Below are 21,383 nucleotides of genomic sequence, written 5' to 3'. Positions count from 1 at the left end.
GCGAAATGAGAAGGTGCGAGTGGGCATGTGCGCTATAACCCTACCGTAGACAGAACTGAATACGTGAGGTGGCAAAGAAACCCCGCGCGGCTGTCCGAGGAGACAGGAGGTTGTGTCAAACCCGGAAAACACCACGTTACGAAGAATCAGGAGGACGGCGGATCGGCATAATCGATCAAAGCCCACTTAACGAAAAAAGGACTGCGATTGGAAACTTGGCACATCGAACTGTAAGTCTTTTTGCTTCCATGGATTCGAACGAATCCTACACAATGAGCTGAAAACTCGCAACTTCAAAGACGACCAAAAAAACCATTTTAATCCACCTAGCGGTGCAATTGTGCCTTTCTCAATCATGAATCACGAGAATGTGTGCGTTCTTTATATTCATTAAAAGCTTTTAAATGCATATATTACATTTTATTATTATACATCACATGACAACTATATACAGGAAAATAAATCATTATTCGAGTTCTAAAATTTTGAAAATGAAAAAACAGCCACGGTAATATTGAACTGAAAAAAGGTGCAACATCGGCAAAGTCCCAAAAAGTCAATTTTTATAAAAAAAATTTTTTCGAGATAACATAAAATCTCGACGTTTCATGCCCTTTGAAAAAAAAATGTGAGTTCCGGCTTATATGGGTATTTCATATGTGACCGGACGGTTTTGTCTATATTTCCGGAACCATATAAGCGATCCGTACGAAATTTTATAGACATCTATGGGGATATTATAGCTATCATTTGGGACTAAGTTTGTGAAAATCGGCCCAACCATTTCCGGGAAACTGATGTGAGTTCGTAAATTTTGAAAGATGGCCGCTTTTCCCGGTCACTTCCGGAACCGTCTATGGTGGTCAATGTAGTCAACGAAAGTTTGGTTGGCCGTCGGTGACCTAGAACAGCAAATTTAAGTTGTTTGAGAGACATTTTAGCGAAATTTTTACCTTTTTTGCTTTCATCGGAGTATCGGTTTGAATCACAATTTGCTATGTGATCGCACGCCACAACCTGTAACTCTGGAAGCGGAAGTCGGATCGGGATGAAATTAAATAGCCATTTACGGGGACGCAATACCTTTCATTTGAGGCCAAGTATAGTCGAATCGGTCTAGCCATCTCCGAGAAACCGATGTGACTGTTATTCTGAATTTAGATACTTCCGCCGGGGCTTCCGGAACCGAGGATGGTGGCCGATGTGGCCAAATAGACTTTGAATGGATGTTAATGACCTAATACTACAAATCGAAGCAGTTGTGGTCATATTTTGGAAAAATTTTCACCTTTATACATTCATTGCAGAATTTATTAAAATCGACATTTTCTGCGTGTTCGTACTTATCACCCTGTAATTCCGGAACCGGAAGTCGGATCCATTAGAAATTCAATAGCAGCCTATGGGAACGTTGCACCTTTCATTTGAGACTAAGTTTGTCAAAATCGGTTCAGCCATCTCTGAGAAAAATGAGTGACATTTTTGGTCACATACACACATACATACATACACACATACATACACACACAGACATTTGCCGAACTCGACGAACTGAATCGAATGGTATATGTCACTCGGCCCTCCGGGCCTCCGTTAAAAAGTCGGTTTTCAGAGCAATTGCAATACCTTTCTATTGAGAAAGACAAAAAGGAACTTTGCTTGGTAGGACAGAATGTGTGGAAAAGCGGGCATCACGCGGTTACATTCTACTAGAGCGACGGCACAACAAACAAGTAGGGAATCAGCTTTGTAGTGTTGGGCAAGATGCACCAACACGTAATCAAGTACCAGACGATCAGAGAAAGGAGGTGTGTGGATCAAAGGCCTTTTCTACAACTACAGCATCGTTAACGTGCACTGCCCTCACGAAGCGTAACCCGAGAACGAGAAAGATACCTTTTACGCGCATTTGGAGCCCGCGGTAGAATGTGAAGCTCCTCATCAGCGACATGAACCTCACCCCTGAGATCACCTGATTAACAAATTTAGAACCAAATCGACCACGTTCTAATGAACGGAAAATTTTTCTCCAATATCACAAATGTGCGCACCTTTCACAGTGCGAATATAGATTCGAAATCGCTTACAGGAAGATAGGCGATGGAGCATCTGTATAGAGTTATGAAAATTCTACGAGTAGGTAAATCGCTCAAGCAAAGGCTATGTGCCACAGGCTGACATATGAAGAGGTACTAATGGAGACCTTCTCACGACCGAGTGCGAGCTGATCGATAAGTGTATTATGACAAACATCGAAATAGCAGCAGACGACGAGAGCATCGCAAGAATCAGTCTGGGGACACACGCAACCGACGACAGATTCCCAGATCTACCGAAGATTCATGAGGTGATCGGCGGGTTGAGGACTGATAAAGCCGCTGGCAATGATCAACTGCCATGTGAGCTACTAAAACACGGAAGAGAGGCGTTGTGTAGAGCACTTCACTGGGTGGTTTTAAAGATCTGGGAGAAACAGATTTTACTGGAAGATTGGATGGAGGAAATAGTATGTCCCATCTTTGAAAAGGGTGTTAAGCGGGTTTGCTGCAAAAAGTTATTGCTGAATCACCGTTAGCAAGCGAGATCGTTTAGAAAACTAGCATATAACGCCCAAATGCGGAATTCCGGACCAGCGAAAATAGATCGAATGATATGTAATGAGTATTAGAAATACTTTTGAGTTCTTTTGAAACTCGGAAAGGGCTACGGTAAGGTGTGATAATGAGAGCTAAGATTGACACGGTTTTCCGGAAGACTGCTCAGCTTTTTAGCTTCGCCGGTAACGTCAACATTGTGCCACACAATCTTGAGACGATGGTGGGAACGTACACGGTAAAAAATTGTCACGTCAAATTCAAATGATGTTGCACTTGAATCAGTTTATCATGCATCACTAACAATTGAAGTGATTTAGCATTGATTTTCTAAGGATTTATAACTCGTATCAGAATGACCTGGTCTTTGAAATCTATTTAATAGAAATGATATTTAAATTGAAATGAATATCCGTTGAATTCGCACCACTGTACTAATCTATTGAATTTGAGTGGTTCCATCATTAATTACAAGTGTCAAAAGTGTCAAAACACTAAAGTCTTTAATCGACTACAAACGTATGCTCGGAAATAGGAGCAAAAATGGAAAACTTGCATTTCCAAAGTAATGTAGAACGTGAGTATTGTATATTTTACTTGTGGTTAATTTATTTTGTAATTATTTGTTCTCAGGTAATTCATAATGGGATATACCGTAAGGAATACGTATATAGTTAAATGCAAGATCTATTAGAAGCGATGTGCAACACATTTCAAATGGAAGTGATTTGCTGTTGATTTCGTAGTGCTTTGAAATGGTCCATTTCAACAGATTGACACATCGCATTGAAATGTTGGGCAAGTAGTGCGAAATCAACTGCAAATCACTTTCCATCAACGTGAGGATTTTTTACCGTGTACATCCGACTGACGCACAGAGGAGTAATTGGGGTCGAATCCTGGCCAAATTTATTTGCTGCTGCAATTGTTGTTATTATGCCTTAATAAGAACTAAAAATAGACAATTACTAGTTTTTGGAACAATTTGGCATCTACCCACCTACCAGTGCAAAGGCCAATTTTCTATATCCTCTCGAATACTAGTAATTTCTAGGTGATCTTTGTGAATACATTTGTTTTTCCTGTTGCACAAACATTTGATCAGTGGGTAAGGGAGAAGATAAGGGACATTCAAATTTGGAATAAAATGTTTAAAAAAAAGGTATTTTTTAAAGTTGGTGCAATACACAGCAAGTCTACTTTTTTTAGTTAGTTTTAAGCTGAAGTTAAACAAACGGTTGTATTGAAATACGTTTGAAATAATATTGTCTTATTTAATACAGCCATCATCACTAGATTTTGCTGAATATATAACGAAAACGATTAAAATATCACCATTGGGCATACATGCAAAAATTCTTTAACAATTTTTGATATACTCCTAATTTTGCCACGTTATACAATAGGTTCTTAGGCATGTAAAAAATATAACGAAACAAAAAAATCGAAAAAAAAAATATTTTGGTTATAGGCCAAGAATTTGTTCTAGTTACTCCTCTGTGTGACGGTTGAAGTGATGACGATGAAATCGAGTTGGTTGATACCCACACGATTAGGGCAGATTGTTGGCGAGTTACAGCGCGTAGCCTAGAACAATGTTTCAATAGCCTACCACTCGTCGGCATGTTTTTTTAGTTGCCATTTCGTTTGCTGGGTGAACTCGTATATTTGGACTCACTAATGACCGCCAATAATGACACCAACAAAGAAATTTAGAAAAGTATTCTAGCAGGTGAACGTTGTTATTTTGGGCTTCGAAAAACCCTTCGATCGACGAAGGTACGACACCGAATGAAGTTAATCTTCTACAAATCGCTCATTGGACCGGTCGTCTTCTACGGTCAAGAAACCTGGAGCATGCTGGCGGGAGATCAACGCGTACTTAGTGATTTTGAATGCAACGTGTTGAGAACGATTAGTTTCTAGAGCCATCATTCTGAAAACATGCAGCCGCCCAAATTTCGCTGAGCGAACAATGGGTGGTTCTCCAAGCTACTGTTGCAATTCGTTGTTCATACGCCGTCTCCGCATTCCGTCTTTCATATGCATCCCATCGTAGTACTTCCGAAATTATTATTTAAAAATAAAAAATTAAATATTTTTTATATTAAATTGGTCACCACCAATCTTTTTTTTTCAATTCAATTATTTTGTTTTGGGGGGGGGGGGGGGGGGTTGACCCCCAAAACCCCCCTGGCTACGCCACTAGATTCTATTCTAGTTAAACACCGACAGAATGGCTGGTTATATCACATGTCAGCCAGCTTTTCCGCACTATGTTGGCTATTCATTTCCTAATCGTCGAATAATCGGTTACAATAATACCACTATCGATAATTCCAATCAATCAATCAATTGTTTACTACTACAATGTAAGGCATTCGCCGATGACGCATAGTTCCGCGTCTGACCAGAACTAGAACCATAACATTATACTAAAGTATAATGCAACTAATAACCATTACGCAATACTGCGTTGCGATTAGGAAGAATTCAAATTGAGTTCTGTAGTGATTAACCCCGTAAAGAGAGGGCAGGGGTGAAGTGCATCCCAAGCAATGATCATAGCTAATTTTGATTAATAGTGCAAAACATTCTACACGATTTCTTAAATTTAATATGTTAACATTTTTTAGTAACACACGTTATTAAAATAGGTAAATTTCTATATCGTTTGGATAGCCTTGAAATATTTGATGCATTTTCGTGATACACTGCTGGCCAATAAAATAGGTGTGTGGTAGATTATTTTGTTTTTCTCTCAATTACGCATACCAAGTTGCAGCAGTCTCAATCACACCTACCGCACACAGAAGCCTTGGGATCTGTCAAGTTACTAGTGGGTTGTTGGCACAGATTATATTTGCAATCTTTGTCAAGATGCAAAACAAGACTACCGCAGGCTTTTTCGTGTGGTCAATATAATAGGTGTGTGAAATATATTAACGTGTTATTACTTTGCATAATTCCATTATACGTTTTATTTGGTGAAGTTTGAATTCTGTGTGTTAATAAATGTATTCAAATGTTGAATAAGTCAAAGATTTGTTATAGAATGGGTCGAGCATCTCACTGTACTAAAGTGGAACGAGTTTTGCTAAGAAATTTTGTTCAAGAAGATAAGACGTATAAATAAATCGCGAATACACTGCGGCGTTCCGAAAACTTCGTTACAAAGGCCTTAAAACCTTTGACAAAAGGAAACACGAAAAAAAACCCAAGAAAACATCTACAGCAGCTGACCATCGTATTGCAATTTTAGCGAAATCTGATCCATTCGCGTCATCCAAAACCAATTCAGCACAAATTGGAAAAGTGGCAGGTCCGAGAACAGTTCGCTGTAGGCCGTAAAATTCCAATCTTCCAGAAAGAATTGCTAAGAAGGTTCCACTATTTCGAAGCCAAAGCCTTTGAAGAAAAATGCAATTTGCTTTTCAACAGCGTTAATGGGCCTGGTTCAGAAGGAATGATAAAATGGCGACATATCCTTCGGAGGGACGAATCAAAGGTAAACCTGTTTTCCTCCGATGCACAACGAAACGTTAAACGTAAAAAGTGCAAACAGTTTGATCTGCGACACACGCAAAATATGGTAAAGCACGGAGGCGAGAACAATGAGGTTTGGAGCTTGCTTCTCGTGGAATTGCGCAGGTCCTATTCTTCGCAACGCCACTATAATGACAAGATTCGAATGCAAGGCTAAAGTATGGACATCCTAAAGGATGTCATGCAGCCCTATGCCAAAGATAACGTGCCTTTACATGACAGTTTCAGCAAGATATTGACCAAAAACACACATCGAAGTGTGTAAAGGAATGATTTCGGGATAGTAAAGTGACTATAATTTCGGACCATGCCAATCTCCTGTCATCAATCCCGTAGAAAATTTACGGAATGTACTTAAAAAGAAGTTATTCGATCGAAATTTCACAAATAGGGATCGTTTGTAGGAAGTAGCTTAAAAGGAATGCTACCCTATACCAATGGAAACTTATCAGCGTTTGAATGACTCAATGCCAAGACAAATGGATAAAATTTGGTTGAATAAGGGAGTTTACACAGGTTACTAGTTGTTAAAAATGTTGAAGTCTAAAAATCATTGGATTGGAAAAATTTTATTGCAATGGATTACAATACACCTATTTCATTGACCAGGTACTTTTTTGGATTTCATGGAAAAGAAAGAGTTACGATAAAGCATAACATTTAATTTACAAATAAAAGTGTTCTTTTTCATTATCATGACTGTGCCTAACTATAAAATATTTGAATATAAAAATATTTTTAGAAAAAACTCAAAATTTCATGTATTTTTATCTCACACCTATTTTATTGACCAGCAGTGTACATAGATAAATTTTCAATCAGCCTAGTAATATATGCAGTAAAACATGTTTTCGTGTGCCTATTAAAGAAAAATCATCTGAAGCTAATGAAAATTGACGCAATAGCTCCATTTTATATGCGGTAACGGTGAAATATCCATTTGGTCTGATTTCTACAGAAGTTATTTCTTAGAATAAAGATTTTTACAATATAGTTCAAAAATCATGCGGAACACTACACTACAATTTACTTAGTGTTAAGGTATGTAATTCCTTCAATAATGCAACTAGTTTCCAACTAGCAATAATCGTACCTCGGTTGTACCTCATTGGTAACGATACCACCACTGTTCAAAGTTTCAATAGTGCAACTAAATAAATAGTGGGTTAATTATTATCTAGCTGACATATGTGATCAGTGAAATCGTTGAAGTTTTAAAAAAAACCTACTTGTTGAAGCTTCTTTTTATTCAAATCTAAGTTCGATTTCCCCAACCGTCCGAACATACAATTAATGAGCATGTTAGGCCAGTGGCACACTTTACACCGGATCTCTCCGACGTAGTGAAACGGCGTGAATAATGCGTCGGTGCCATAACCGCATTTGCTGTAGTCGTCTGGGTCACCTAGAATTGTTCTCACCATTGTTCTCTCATTAGTACGCTACGCTAAGTAGAAAATTGATATTGGTGCTCTGTTGCTCAGCTGATCAGTACTAAAAAGCACCATTGAATATATCAGTTGTTCCGCGAGAAGTGATTTGCAATTCCAATTATAAATAATGAAATTTAGGGGAGACTGGGTAATGGTAGGACACGTTTTAGTATTGATGAACTTTAGAGATAATGGAAAAGCTAAATTATACGAAACTTTATTATAATGATTAAAAGTATTTTCACAATTTTAATAAAATATTAGTACATTAAGATTCGTAAAAATATATAAGTTTTTTCTGAGGCAGAAAAAACCTAATGTTGTTAATGGTGCACACTTTTTCAAAATGGGTATAAAAATCTTCGAAAAGTAAATACTTTTACAATAAAATTTCCTCTTGTAATAAAACGACACAAAATTTTTATATATTTATAAGCTACATACAAACAAAACTGCTGCTAATACACTTTATAGTTGCTATATGATAAAAAGCGCTTCTCCCTGTCTCAGCTAGCCAGTTTCCCCTATCGGCCGGAGTGTTCGGTCGATGTCTCTCACTGCTCTGAATTGATTAGTACGATTCCTGAATCACTGATAGTAAATCCCCAAACCGTTGTACATCCTAGTCACATGCCGGACTCAAGTCGATAAATACAGTTTCATCTGAACTAGCTACACAATTATCGTTAACAACGATAGTTGACCTGTAATTGATGGATGTAGGATCGATTTGCCTGGGCAATTGTATGTAAACTTATTATTATTATGGTAATTGACATCTAGTACTATTGCGACCATTATTATTGATTCATTCCACACATGTTTGCTGATTTCCAATATTGGAATCCCCATCTGTTTCAATCAGTTAATTTGATCACAACTCGTAGTTAGTTTAAGAAATATTTTCCCTACAGCTAAAGGTCTCATCGCGATACGAGTCATTGATTTCTGGACCCTTGCCACAATTCAAATATGGAAAACATTATGCAATATACTTCAACGTGGAAGTATCTAGTACAAAAATAAGGTAAAAGAGTTGTGATTTCTCACCCCGTAATGTCTAGTCTTGTGCAGGGTTAATTCACTTGAACCTTTAGCTACAGATAGGACGTACCGCCATTATAGCCACTGATGGAGGCTTGGAAGCGAAAAATGTTTTCCATACGCTATTTATTGTTTCCGCAGAAAAGGGCAAAAAGGTGGCAGTACCTTAACGACACGAGCGGCACCAGAGCGTCGGTATAATGCAATAAGGAGAAAAGCCTAGTTGGCTTCTATTACAATAGCTCGTGCACGACGAAGGAGTTCTTTGTATGGAAAGTAAGCTAAATTTAAAAGAAGTATAAAACGTGGTGGGAAACTGTGGGTTATGAGCTGTTCAATTAGCTCACTATATATGAAAAATAGGCAATTTCAGAGAGTACAGAGTGCTGCATAAATGTCGAAGCAGCAGCAAAAAGAATTTGGAATCTACCCAATGGAATATTTTTAAGACAGTCTGTCATCCAGTTCACGTTTTCTTATTTCTCTAGCTGAAGTTCAGGCGACGTGCTTAACCCGAATCAATGACGTAAATGATGTATTGGAGCACTCGAATAAAAAAAAACTTAATACTCAGTCCACATACATTCCTCACCCCCTTCTTTTGCATTGATATTGTTACACTTGTCATTACCCATCGATGCCCGCGCCGATTGTTAATCAGAGTCTGGTTGGGAAGTTTAGGAACGTGCCTCGAATCTTTAGATTCACATTATTTGTCCCCGATCATTTTGTAGTCTCGTTCAGTCGTTCTTTAATATAAGCTAACGTGATATGTGCAGTTCTAAGCCATTTGGTCGGTCATTGGCTGCCTTCCCGAGCAAAGTCAAACATCAAAATTATAGCAAATTGAAATTATATTTTGATGTTAGCATTAAATTGAAATAATATTTCTGTTTCAGATTATGATTGATAAGGACTGTATCGGAGGTAAGTTCTTCACAAATATTTACGACGTACGTACGTTTTTGTGATGGTTCCAATGTGCTGTGTATTTGGCTTTCGTTTGCTCTCTTTTATGTACTGTTAAAATTCTTCGTTTCCAAAGTCGAGGTCGCTGAGATCAAAAAAATCTGAGGTCACGTCTTCCTTCGGAAGGGAAGTAAAGCCGTTGGTCCCCGGTCGATGAGTTGATGGGTCGATATCTAGTCCAGATAGTGGGAGTCGTCACCTCTCTGGCGTCGGTGTTTGGCCTCGTAGTGGAAATAGGCCGACGGAAAATAATCATAACTAAGAAGTAGAAGAAAAATCATTCATTTTCAAGATGGCGGGATTTTCATTGCAAAACCGAACGCCTACATTTCAAAATGAATGGTTTGACTTGAATACATAGCCAGTGACCTAATAGAGAGATATTCACTGAGCCAATGCAATTGAAAATGAATGAAGATTGAGAGGCTGGGATATTTTAATGAATGATGTAACTAACAACTGCAGTGTGAACACAGTAGGGCATGATTTGTCCCTCATTCAAGTTCCCACCTCTCAAAAATTAGCAGCTCTGAACGCGCGTGTGGAATCCATCCTAAACAAACTTGGAGAACACCATTCTTTGGAAAAACTTTACAAGCATGTCCTCATCTTAGACATGGAGAGGTATTTTCAAGGATGTAGCGCCCCCTATATATTTTGTTTTGCGTAAATATGCCAATAAGAAAACAATCAAAATACTATTCAACCATAGGGTCTTATGATTAAACTAAATAGTTCGATCATATTTTGGTTGTTTTCATGTAGCTTTCAAATGGGTTATAATATCGCCTTGATATCAAAAGAGAAGTTTCAGTCTACTTTCTACTTCTGCCCAAGTCAGACGTACAATCGAACCAAGTGAACAACAACTAGCAACCTCTCGATCTAGTGTGCATTGTCTTGAGAACAAAGGAAACTTTTAATTTATTCTTGCCATTATGAGTAAAGTTGACGAAAAATCTCTGCTCCGACCCAACACAGCGGTCGTTGACTTTAAATTCTGTTCAATAAGATTGAGTTTTCGTGAAGTGGAATACCTGCTGAAGGTGAAGATGCAGCTAATGCTCAAGGAGGTTATATATCTACAGTATCATCATCTTCGCAATGTAGTGCTCATATCATTCAACACGTTAGCACAAGCCGAACGTTTCGTTTTGCAGAACAACTTGAAGCACGTGGCTAAAAGTGATAAAGTTGGAATTAAGATTCCCGTGTACATATATAGAAAAAGACTATGTAGATGTAAAATTACATGACCTATCACCACGTACCCCTCCTGATCTAATCGCAAAATACATGTCGCAATACGGAGAAGTAGAATCCGTTACACGTGATATGTGGAGAAATTTCTTCCCGGGTACACCTAACGGTGTTCTTGTGGTGAGGATGCGGATCGAAAGACCTATCCCCTCCCACTTGACTATAAAACTTAAAACCCACGAAGCTACTATTCATCAAACTACGTTATGCACCCATGAGGGGCAAACTCCTACGTGCAAGTATTGTAATCAGACAGCACACCACGGAAAACCTTGCGCGGAAGATACAGAGGAGAATGTATCGCTACCGATTGCCAACGAATCCACAGAAAACCAACCCAAAAAAGAATTTTCAATACCAATACCTGAACCACAAACGGTTGCCAAATTTGTGGCAGCTGTTCAGTCCATATTGACAACTGCCAAAGCAGCATCCAGTACCCCTGAAACAACTGTAAGTAACATCGGTGATGAAGATAATAAGAATGACGACGGATTTACATTGGTCACCCGTAAGTGCAAGAAGCAGGAAAGAACATCTGGTCGCGAGCACCAAGGCACTTTTAACGATGATGACCTTGATACGGAGGACAGGAGAAAATTAAACAGTCCCCATGACGCAGTAGGCGAACCGCGAAAGAAGGTCTCCGCTCGCAATAAAAAGTTGCGCGCACGAGATCCAACGGACAAACAATAATATTTGTTTTTATTTTTACTTTTTACATATTGTACAGAAATAAAAGATCCACGGCTCCGTTAAGCTACCGCTATGAGCCGTGTCAAATAAACGAAATAAAAAAAAAGTTTCAGTAAATGTTATGGGCGTTTTGAAAAACCTATTGTTGTTGATGGAGAAACGCGAATACCTTCTGAAAAGGTCATAATAGAACAAAAGAATTGTGTTGTTGAAACAATTTAAAATATCTCGAGAACCACTGCAATTCAGAAAATTTTTGTAATTGACATTTTGATTTAAAATGGCGTTTAGATTCATATTCAAAAAGAAAATTGTGTTTTTGACTGCAAATAGTACGAATTATAAAAATATGTCAAAAGTTGTTGTTAAGAAAACTTTTTATAGAAAGTTTCTCCATAATCCAAAACACTGAAATAGTTTATTTTACGTCTATAAAACGATAAAAAAATTGATTTTTGATATTTTATGATGGGGTAACGCGAATAACTTATAATAAGTGTATAATCACACGAATTAACCGTTTCGCTGGAACAAAATTCCAAATATCTCGAAAACTATCGCATTTTGGAAGATTTTTGTTAAATGCATTTTGATTTAAAATGATACTTAGAATTACATTCAATAAAAAAATACAGTTTTGTATGTCAATTAGTATTAAATTTTAAAACATGTATAAAGTTATTGTTAGAAAAACTTTTTTACCGATAAGTTCTCCATCATACGATTATATTCAAAATGTTTCTTTTCCGTTTAGGTTTTTGTCGACAAAATATAAAAAAATAGAAAAATGGGTTTTTTGCAATTTAAATTTTTAACACACATTTTTGTTTTTGTGAAAAATGACACAACATTTTTTTCAGAGTACATTTTTTTTCGTACATAAAAATTCATTCCCTAAAACTCGTTCCCCGAAAGTTTTGCTGTATAAAATACAGTAATTGAACAAAAAAATGTTAAAATTAATGCACGTAGAAATGTTTACGCCCTTTTAAAAAAATGCTCTTGAGTCAAAATAATCTTACTGACAGAGCTTTCACCATTCATTCAAATTCAACTCGAACGAACCACAATACAGTTCAGTAAAACGCTTGCCTTCACCCCAGCCGAACGAATTGCTGCTATGGATACCGAAGCAATAACATGAGGAAACAGAACCAGGAACGAATATATCCACACATGCTTGCATAAGCACGTATCATTATAATGATGAACAGTTGCGATTATCATTGAGAGAGTATATCAGTATTCTCTTCTCTCTTGAATATTGGTCCCTTGTTGCTTGGTTGATTATTTGGTGGATTTGGTTCACGAACATACAAGCTGTTGAATCATTCAGATTCATTGTGTAATGCTGAATCTGAATAAAACATTCATCTAGCCATATTAGCGGTTTTCAGCCTATTTCACTACGTCAGTTAAGAACATATGGTTTCTGGAGCAGAATTAGGCAACAGATACCGCTAATTTGATTCTGTTCAGGTTTGAGGGGAAAAAATTTGAACATGCGTTCACGATGCTTTATAAATTTAGGGAAATCGTGGATATTCAAACATCGATATGCATTTTATCAGTTTTTTAGATGTTGGTTCCTCAGATGATTCAGCCCAAAACATATAGGTTAAGTTTTTTCTAACATTGTACATCTACTATGTAGTCGTTATAAGCTTGGTTATAAGTTATTCGCATTTAACAAGGACAATATATGTTTCAAACTATGATGTACTACATTCTTTTCCTAAATATTGTGCAGATTGGTTAAATGTTAACCACAAATTTGATGAACAAGATTTATGACTCCTGATTAAATTTGATAATACCTGCTAACGGAGTGTTTAAAATGTACGGCATATTGTGGAATATTTATTAATCAGAAAATTACTTCAAACTTTGTCTAAAATTGATCAGGAATAGTAAAATTAATTACACATGCCTTTCAATTTTTGGGAAGAAATTAGTATCCCGCTTTAATGCTTTAATGATCTGGACAAATTAGTTCGCTGCAATTATTTTGAGCTTGGCGAATAATATCCTCCAAATGAATCTTGACAGTTGACTTTAATGCCTTTATTCTAAGTTAGTCGAGATTTTTTTGCAACCATGCAACCAAAAATGTTTTCAAATTTTGCTAAATGGAAAAAATCACACAATTTTTTTTCTATTCCATCAACATTGCTAACCTATCATTCAAAATTTGTCAACTGGTTAATAAAAACTTGACACAATTTACCAATTGCATTCATCGACATATAAATCAAACATGATTTACGAAATTCATCGTCATGTGAAATTAAAATTAAATCTAAAACATATATGATGCTCGTATATGTCAGGTTATGCTTGGTCAAGTCTCCCCATGTTCCCCTAACCCTGCTTGTATTTTCACAATTCGACAGATTCAATAGGTTGAAGACAAAACTAAAAAGTAGGGCATATGAAAAGCGTACAGAACATGTACCTACCACGAATAAAAATAATTTAAACACAACAAACACATTCTCGTTATGAGCGTTGCTGTCCGAGGCAGCTGGGCGGCATCATTTTTCGCACCTACATTCGCACCCAGCAAGCAAAGAGAATCTGGGTGCCTATGTACAGTTTGTTATGGAGAACGAATGGTGCTCAGCGGTTGATATCTCTTCGAATGGGAGAGAGAATGAGCAACGGGTATTATTACACTATGCTCATATACCTACACTATAGAACAGTAATGGTTCACCAGCCTCGGTGGTGGTGAACCAAAGCCGTCAACTCCGCAGCGAATGGTTCAATGGGTGGTATATTCGTGAAGCGAAGAACAAATGAAGAGTGTTCGTTCTTTTTCAGCTGATTCGTTCTCCAAGCTCTGCTTACTGATTGTGGAAAATGGTTAGTCTTCCATGCCGATGAAACGTGTAAAGTTTCAAAAGAATCTAAGATGGTCGGTCACGATTTTAAATATTATCGGACGGATCTTCATGGAATTCCTCATATATGTGTTTCGATTTTTATCTCTAAGCCATCTGACTACATGCTTCTGTAGTTATTTCAAAAGCACGGGTAGACTCAGCTGGATTTGCGCCTACATAAGTTCGGGGGTTAGTTGGAGATTATGCTGGGCGAAGGGACTGAGTTATTGCATAGTTCCCACCAAATCGAACTGCACAGTATGAAAGTGTGATGAATCAAAAGTGTGATCAAAAGTGCAACTCCTTCGACCTGACAAATTATTGGCATAGAAAAGTGTCAAAAACAAAGTTCTTCTTACTTTTAGTAGCTAGAAAGTTGGCATGGCTGCCAGTATCCCGGTTTTTACAATAAATTTGGTGGAAAAAGTTAATTTTTTGTCGATTCATTTCATTTGGCAACCGTGAAAAAAAGTGTGATAGCGAAGTGCATCAAAAATCTAATTTTCAAAGCAATAAGCAAGGAGGAGTTGGAGCAGTTTTACTTTTGATTTATTTTAAAAAGTTGTGAGATAATCTATCGCGATTCTTGGTAGTCAGCCCAAAAGTAATGCCATCTGCCCAAGAGAAAGCACAGATTGGTTTTTTAGTTTAAAATTCATGTTTAAAATTCATGCCATGTCTTAAGTGATGCTGGGCTTAAAATTTTGCTTCTCCACTTTATCCAGTCTGAGCATCTGTTCTTCGCTTTAGCAACGCTTTAAGCAACAAATAGAACAGTGGAGTATACTAATTTCAGTTTTAAAATAAAACTGTTTAAAATTGTAAAACAAACCGCTATACTGGGAATGAAATTGTTTCAGTTCTAGTTAAACATTGAAACATCTATATAAAATAAAACTTAGCAGAACATGTACTAACTTCATTGCATTAGTTTCAAATTGGAACCGGTCTAATAACACTGAATGACCCCCAAGGGGTGCATTCAGTACATGCAGCAGCAAGATGCGTCAACAAGACCCTATGGACAGTTGAGAGTTTATTTTAATTTCTACATATTGAATTTTTTTTTTAAAACCCACGGCTAGTGATACTAACTCGTCAAATAAACAAAAAAAACCTCTAGCTCATTGAATATCGTTTAAAAGTGAAAAAGCAAATGTGACAACATATTAATCGAAATAAAAAAGGGAAAAAATAAGATAATATATTTTGTGTTTCAAGTGATTCAGCATCGACACATAGCTCATCCATTTCAAGGCAGACAAGCCATTGTTTATAGGTGCAAAGCGTACTAATAATGAAATAGACATTTCCCCAACTTTATTGAACAATGAGAAAGGCATACTAGCACCACTAGGTGTAATTAACAGGTTTTTAAGATAAGTTATGATACTCCTGAAAACCGACCTAAATATCTTGCATGCCTTCAAGAAAGATATTTAAATTCGACTTTTTTGACGAAGCCAACAAGTCCCTTCATAAATGAGTTATATGAGATTATTGTCCATAATATTTCTAAGAATATAACCGCGAGTTTGTGTTGTCATGCAGAACATCTAGGAATCGATAAAAATATGTAAACTAATCAAACTCTGTGTTCTAAAATTGAATTTAACTTCTTGCAAACATGTTTAAAACTTGTTTATCGAAGATATGCGTCTAAGTAATCTAATTAGAATTACCAAAAATTGGATCCTGCAATCGGTATGTATTTAACAACTTGGCCGAGTGTGAAATGAGTTTCAAAATATAGAGTATTGTTAGAATAAGTAGCTTATTAGTTTTTATTGATTTATTTATTTATTTATTTAATTAATTCATCTGACAACACAATCTTAATGAATAAACGAAAATCTAATTATAATAACGAAGATCGCGATATTTCTGCGCGAATTTGTGCGACGGTTCTCCAAAGGCGAACAGATCCTCAACTGTGGCGAAATTTCGTACATGCTGATATAGGTTCGTGGAATCCAAACACCGTGCGATGAAACCTTGGTTAAAGCAAGCAAGTGTAGCGTACAGGTCGTAGCGAAGTGCGGAAGTTAATAAGGGATAGAATCTTTGGAGAGTCGAATTCGGCGTTGATCACCTTCGCCACAAACACTGCTTGTTGAATTTTCCTGCGTCGCTCTAATGGGTCGAGTCCGATCAGGCGGCATCGATCTGGGTACGGTAGTAGATCCAAAAGACTACGCCAAGGAAGGTCTCGTAGAGCGAGCCGAACAAATCTTTTCTGCACACGTTCAATTCGTAGATTCCAAACAAGCTGATGAGAACTCCCAATCAGAGTGGCATTTTCGAATAGTGGGTGAACCAACGAACAGTATAACGCCTTCAAGCAGTGCGGATCCTTAAAGTCCCGGCCGATTTTGGAAATAAACCCGAGTTGTTGAGTCGAGATTAAAGCTGAGCGGTGCAGATTGAAGGTTAGCTTAGCATCCAATAAGACACCAAGGTCGCTGACGTGATCAACTCTATTGAGCCTTTGCCCCTCGATCTGGTAGTTGTAAAGTATTGGATTGACTATGCGGTGGAAAGTTTTTTTTTTTTTTTTTTTTTATTTCAATTATAGAGGTTTTAACATTAAGGTCATTCGCCTCTTCGGGTTAGAAAAATCTCTTAGGAAAAATTTCTAACCCTATGTGCGGGGTCGGGTCTCGAACCCAGGTGCGCTGCGTACAAGGCAATCGATTTACCAACTACGCCACGCCCACCCCCGGTGGAAAGTTATTATCTGACATTTAGCGATGTTAACAATGAGCCAATTTCTACGACACCAGCCGACGAATGTATCCAGGAGCTCTTGAAGCCGAACGCATTCGTCGATATTGCGGACTACGAGGTACAACTTCAGGTCATCAGCGTAAACCAATTTGCATCCAAAACCAACAAGCAAAGTTACGTCGTTGAAGAATAGCACAAACAGTAGTGGCCCCATGTTGCTGCCCTGTGGGACCCCAGATTTGTTCGTAAACTGAGAAGAGACACAATAGCCAAGCTGCACACGTAGAACTCTATCAAGCAAGTAAGAACTCAGCCATTTAACGAAATTGCGCGACGCATCCAACCGGGACATTTTCTTTAAAAGTATTCGATGGTCGATTCGGTCAAATGCTGCTTTTAAGTCGGTGTATACTGCATCAATTTGTGCCTTTTCCTCCATCTGCAAAATGTAAGTTGACGTGAAGTCCAAAAGGTTGGTACTTACGGATCGTCCTGGCATAAATCCATGTTGGTCGGTAGAGATGTAGCTTTTGGAGCGCGAAAGTACAACGGTGCTCACAACTATTTCAAATATCTTGGATGCTGCTGATAAGCTAGTTATACCACGGTAGTTCCTTACATTTCGACGGTCACCGCTTTTGTAAACCGGGATCATAAACGATTCCTTCCAAATCACTGGAAAAGTTCCTTGCTCAAACGATTTGTTGAAAATACTGCATAAAGGCTCGGCTAAGGCAGTAGCACAACGACCATAAACGACAGCTGGTATGCCATCCGGTCCCGCAGAGTACGATTTTTTCAACCTGTTCGCAGCGGCAACAATCATGTCGGGAGTGATAAAAAATGTGCTCAAATCCACAAAGTTTTCAGGAACATCCATCGAAGCAGCTTCAGCTTCTAAGTTGGAGGCGGTATTCTCAACAAAGACAGAGGCGAAAAAAATTTAAGGGCCTATTGCAAATATTTTATTTTCGGTATCTAAATATCAAACTTTCACGTCTTCAGCAAATGATTGATGAGAATAGAAGCGCTAACAACTTTGCCGCAGACACCGAGTCTTAGCTAAATTTGCTGGAAGAGGAAATTGTTCTCACATTCATCTTGAAGGCCTTCAAAATTAAAAGCTAAACTTAAGTTATTTGCTTTTCAACGAAAAAAATATGTGCTTTCCTTCACTTTAAAAGCTCATAACTTAAATACGAGACTGTATCCATAAAATTTTACTATTCAATTAGGCAAAAACTATATACTATACATTGCCATCTTCCTTATTTTCACTTTTGGGTTTATTTCGGACTTTTCGGCTCATTCACTATTTTTCAGCACAGATTATTGTCATACACAGAAATGACAAATTTTAATGAAAAACTATTTGTTGAATCCTAACGACAAGTTAATATTAGGAAAGTTTAAAAATTGTGAACGTACTGTGTTATTTCTCCTTGAAGATGGTACAATTTAGAACCGAAACGTTGGATACCGAATGAATGCTAAACCGAAATAAATCCAAAAACAATGTATTACGAAGCGGTGAAACTCTTACTAAGAACATGCCCTTTATTATATGCAGGCCCCCGTCCACCAATTTTTAAAGCAAGAATTTAAAATATTTAAATACTTAGAAAATTCTGACTAGTTAGAATCAAATGAAAAACATCATTATCGTGTTATTTCTACATATCATCATAAAGTACCACATAATGTCATAGCAAAATATTTATAAGATTTGTATTCAAAAACAATCGTATTTATTTTCATTTATATAATTAGGAATATTCAAAACCGTTTACAAACAATTTTGGAGATAAACTCACTGATTGAACACTATTTTAACTGCTCGCAATAAAATGGGTTTGTCAATTCTTAGATACAATTTGCAATTTTTTTGAAAATAAATTAAAATATTATGCGAAAATTCTCCCTAAAGGGATAAAGTCCAAACGGCACCAGTTACTGAAGAGATGAACTCAAAACGCGAAATCCAATTCTATTTAATCAAAATAGACTACGACAACAGATTTCGGTTCATAGAATTTCTTAAAAAAAATTCTGATTCTCCGTAAAAACTTGAATGAGTTCGTATGTTTACCAAAATTCCTACATGACTCACAGAAATATAAAACTTAGTTCTGCTTTATTAAATAATCACACTTATTACAACTCACAAAATGTGCGTGGTTACTACTTCATCTCTCAGACCTCCAGATTCATTTCACTAACAAACTTCTGAGGGATCTGAAATAGTAATACCGAGAACGATTTCGAATTTTGCATTTCCAGACACGATAAACGTTGCGGCCTTTTTAATTTCAGTATCACATACGAAACGTAGCTCTTGCTTTGACAATTGACGGAAAGAACTCTGCACATTTTGTTTTCTTTATCTTTATATTCATGTCACAAGAAGTAATAGTAGACGACTATCTATCGAATTAAAAGAGTACCTGGATCATACTCTGTATAAACTCTTCAGCGACAACATAAAAATGCTACTGCTGAGATTACGCCAACGCTAAAGAAAGAGGTTATTATGTAGTGCAAATAATCAATGCCATTTTAGCTGTTAAAATGTGAAAAGTAAACGATCAATACATAGGCAATGAATAAGTATCTAACAAAATGTCGATGAACACGAAATTTTGGCAACATTTATAATTAACTGTACCTATTTTCTCACTGACAAGAAATTAACTATATTTTGCCCAGTTCTCTTTCAAGTGTATATTTAGATTAGCTGAATTTAATAATTGTGTGTTTAGTTGCGGCCAAAATGAAAATGAGTGGAATGGAGATGGATGAAATTTTTTTGTAAACTCCCTTCAAAAATCATATATGCGGCAAGTTGACATTCAACAAATATCAGGACAGTAGTTTACATTAGAGAATGTTAAGATCAATGTGAATAATAGTTTCAAAAATAAGAAAATATCGAAATACTTATTGTAATACCTTATATGGCAAGCGCTTTGCAGTTGTGGGATGCGAAATGAACTAGTAATAGAAACTACTGAATCCACTGAACGACCTAATAATATACCATAATAGCTCCTGTCGATCTACAATCACTACAACAAGCCCTTGATTATCACTCGATGGTCACATTTACAACTTCACAAATCGATTCAATACTTCCTCACTTCCTTATTTGGAGTAATGGGTGTCAGCCAGTAGCAGCAACCGGCATTCGAGCACAATTCCTGCCATTAACCTTCACTACCTGACCGCCTTGAACTACATTGCAACCAATGATACAATAACCGGAAAATCGGAAAACGGAACCAAAAAAAAAAATCCTATAAACTTTACTTACGACCATCCTGCGCCGCAACCAGCACGGTTAGCATAAGCACGCTGACAATGGACTTCCACATGGTATGGCTGCTTTTGCTGTTGTTGCTTTCGTACACCAAACACCCGATTCGATTGGAGAATTACACAAAAAACACCGATTACGTCTAGCCAAACTATTCGGCCGTTATCACGTACTCACTGAGCGGTACTCGCGGAAGTCCGATCTCGTACCGTAATCACAGTCGAAATGGATAGAACCTTGCGCAACAGACTTGCTTCAATTTCAACAACACGACCACCGGTAAATGACAGTTCACTCACCAAAAAGTACACACGGACGCACCGAAACCGATTTGTGGACACTTTTGCTTTCGAAAGGGCACAGCCAGACCGCACTTAATTTTGTTTACTAGTCGCAAACCCAAACTACGCTGATTGGATCTTCCGGTCCGGAGGGAGCTTCACTAACTGCACAAATTTACCTTCCGATCGAGAGGGAGATGTCCGCAGGGTACGGGTTCGTTACTATGTCTGTGCGCGGCTTTCTGCTCGTCGTCTCTTTTAATAAAATTTTCATCAACCATTCTGGTGCGACTCAGCTGCGCGACGATGAACGGCAGCATGCAGCACCGAGAGCATTTGGCGCGGTCAGTGGTTACGCATGTTTAGCGGCTGCGCAGAGATTTTGTTTTGTTGCGCGCTTGTCGAGTAGAATCGTGATGTGACGTCGATTGGTCTTGCTACAAGTTGAATCATTGTGCCGTTAATGTTGCAGCCGTGTCGGCTACATTCATCAAAGTTAGCTGAGAACAAGCGCTTGATTTTAATCTATCTTAACTTCTGGTATTTATTGAACGTGTCCAAATATTTCATAAAATTGTCAAACATATTTAATAAAATTCATCGCTCTTGCTAAATGCTGATTGCATGATTAATAC

The 21,383-nt window shown here is 37.5% G+C and overlaps 1 protein-coding gene and 1 pseudogene across 1 annotated transcript in view; both read right to left on the bottom strand.

Annotated features, from left to right (window-relative positions):
• The window catches only part of LOC131684691 (uncharacterized), a 49,939-nt gene extending 28,950 nt beyond the window's left edge, over positions 1 to 20,989 (bottom strand). Inside the window, exon 1 of the mRNA XM_058967783.1 lies at positions 20,465 to 20,989. Within this exon, the coding sequence (XP_058823766.1) occupies positions 20,465 to 20,525 (61 nt within the window). The 5' untranslated portion in view covers positions 20,526 to 20,989. The remainder of the gene's footprint in view (positions 1 to 20,464) is intronic.
• On the bottom strand, positions 7,121 to 7,278 carry LOC131686455 (U4 spliceosomal RNA; annotated as a pseudogene).
• Positions 20,990 to 21,383: the final 394 nt, after the last annotated feature.

Source organism: Topomyia yanbarensis, chromosome 2 (genome assembly GCF_030247195.1).
Source record: "Topomyia yanbarensis strain Yona2022 chromosome 2, ASM3024719v1, whole genome shotgun sequence".
Lineage (NCBI taxonomy): Eukaryota > Metazoa > Arthropoda > Insecta > Diptera > Culicidae > Topomyia > Topomyia yanbarensis.
The sequence above is the reverse complement of the archived record's forward strand: the minus strand, read 5'-3'. Positions and strand labels throughout refer to the sequence as shown.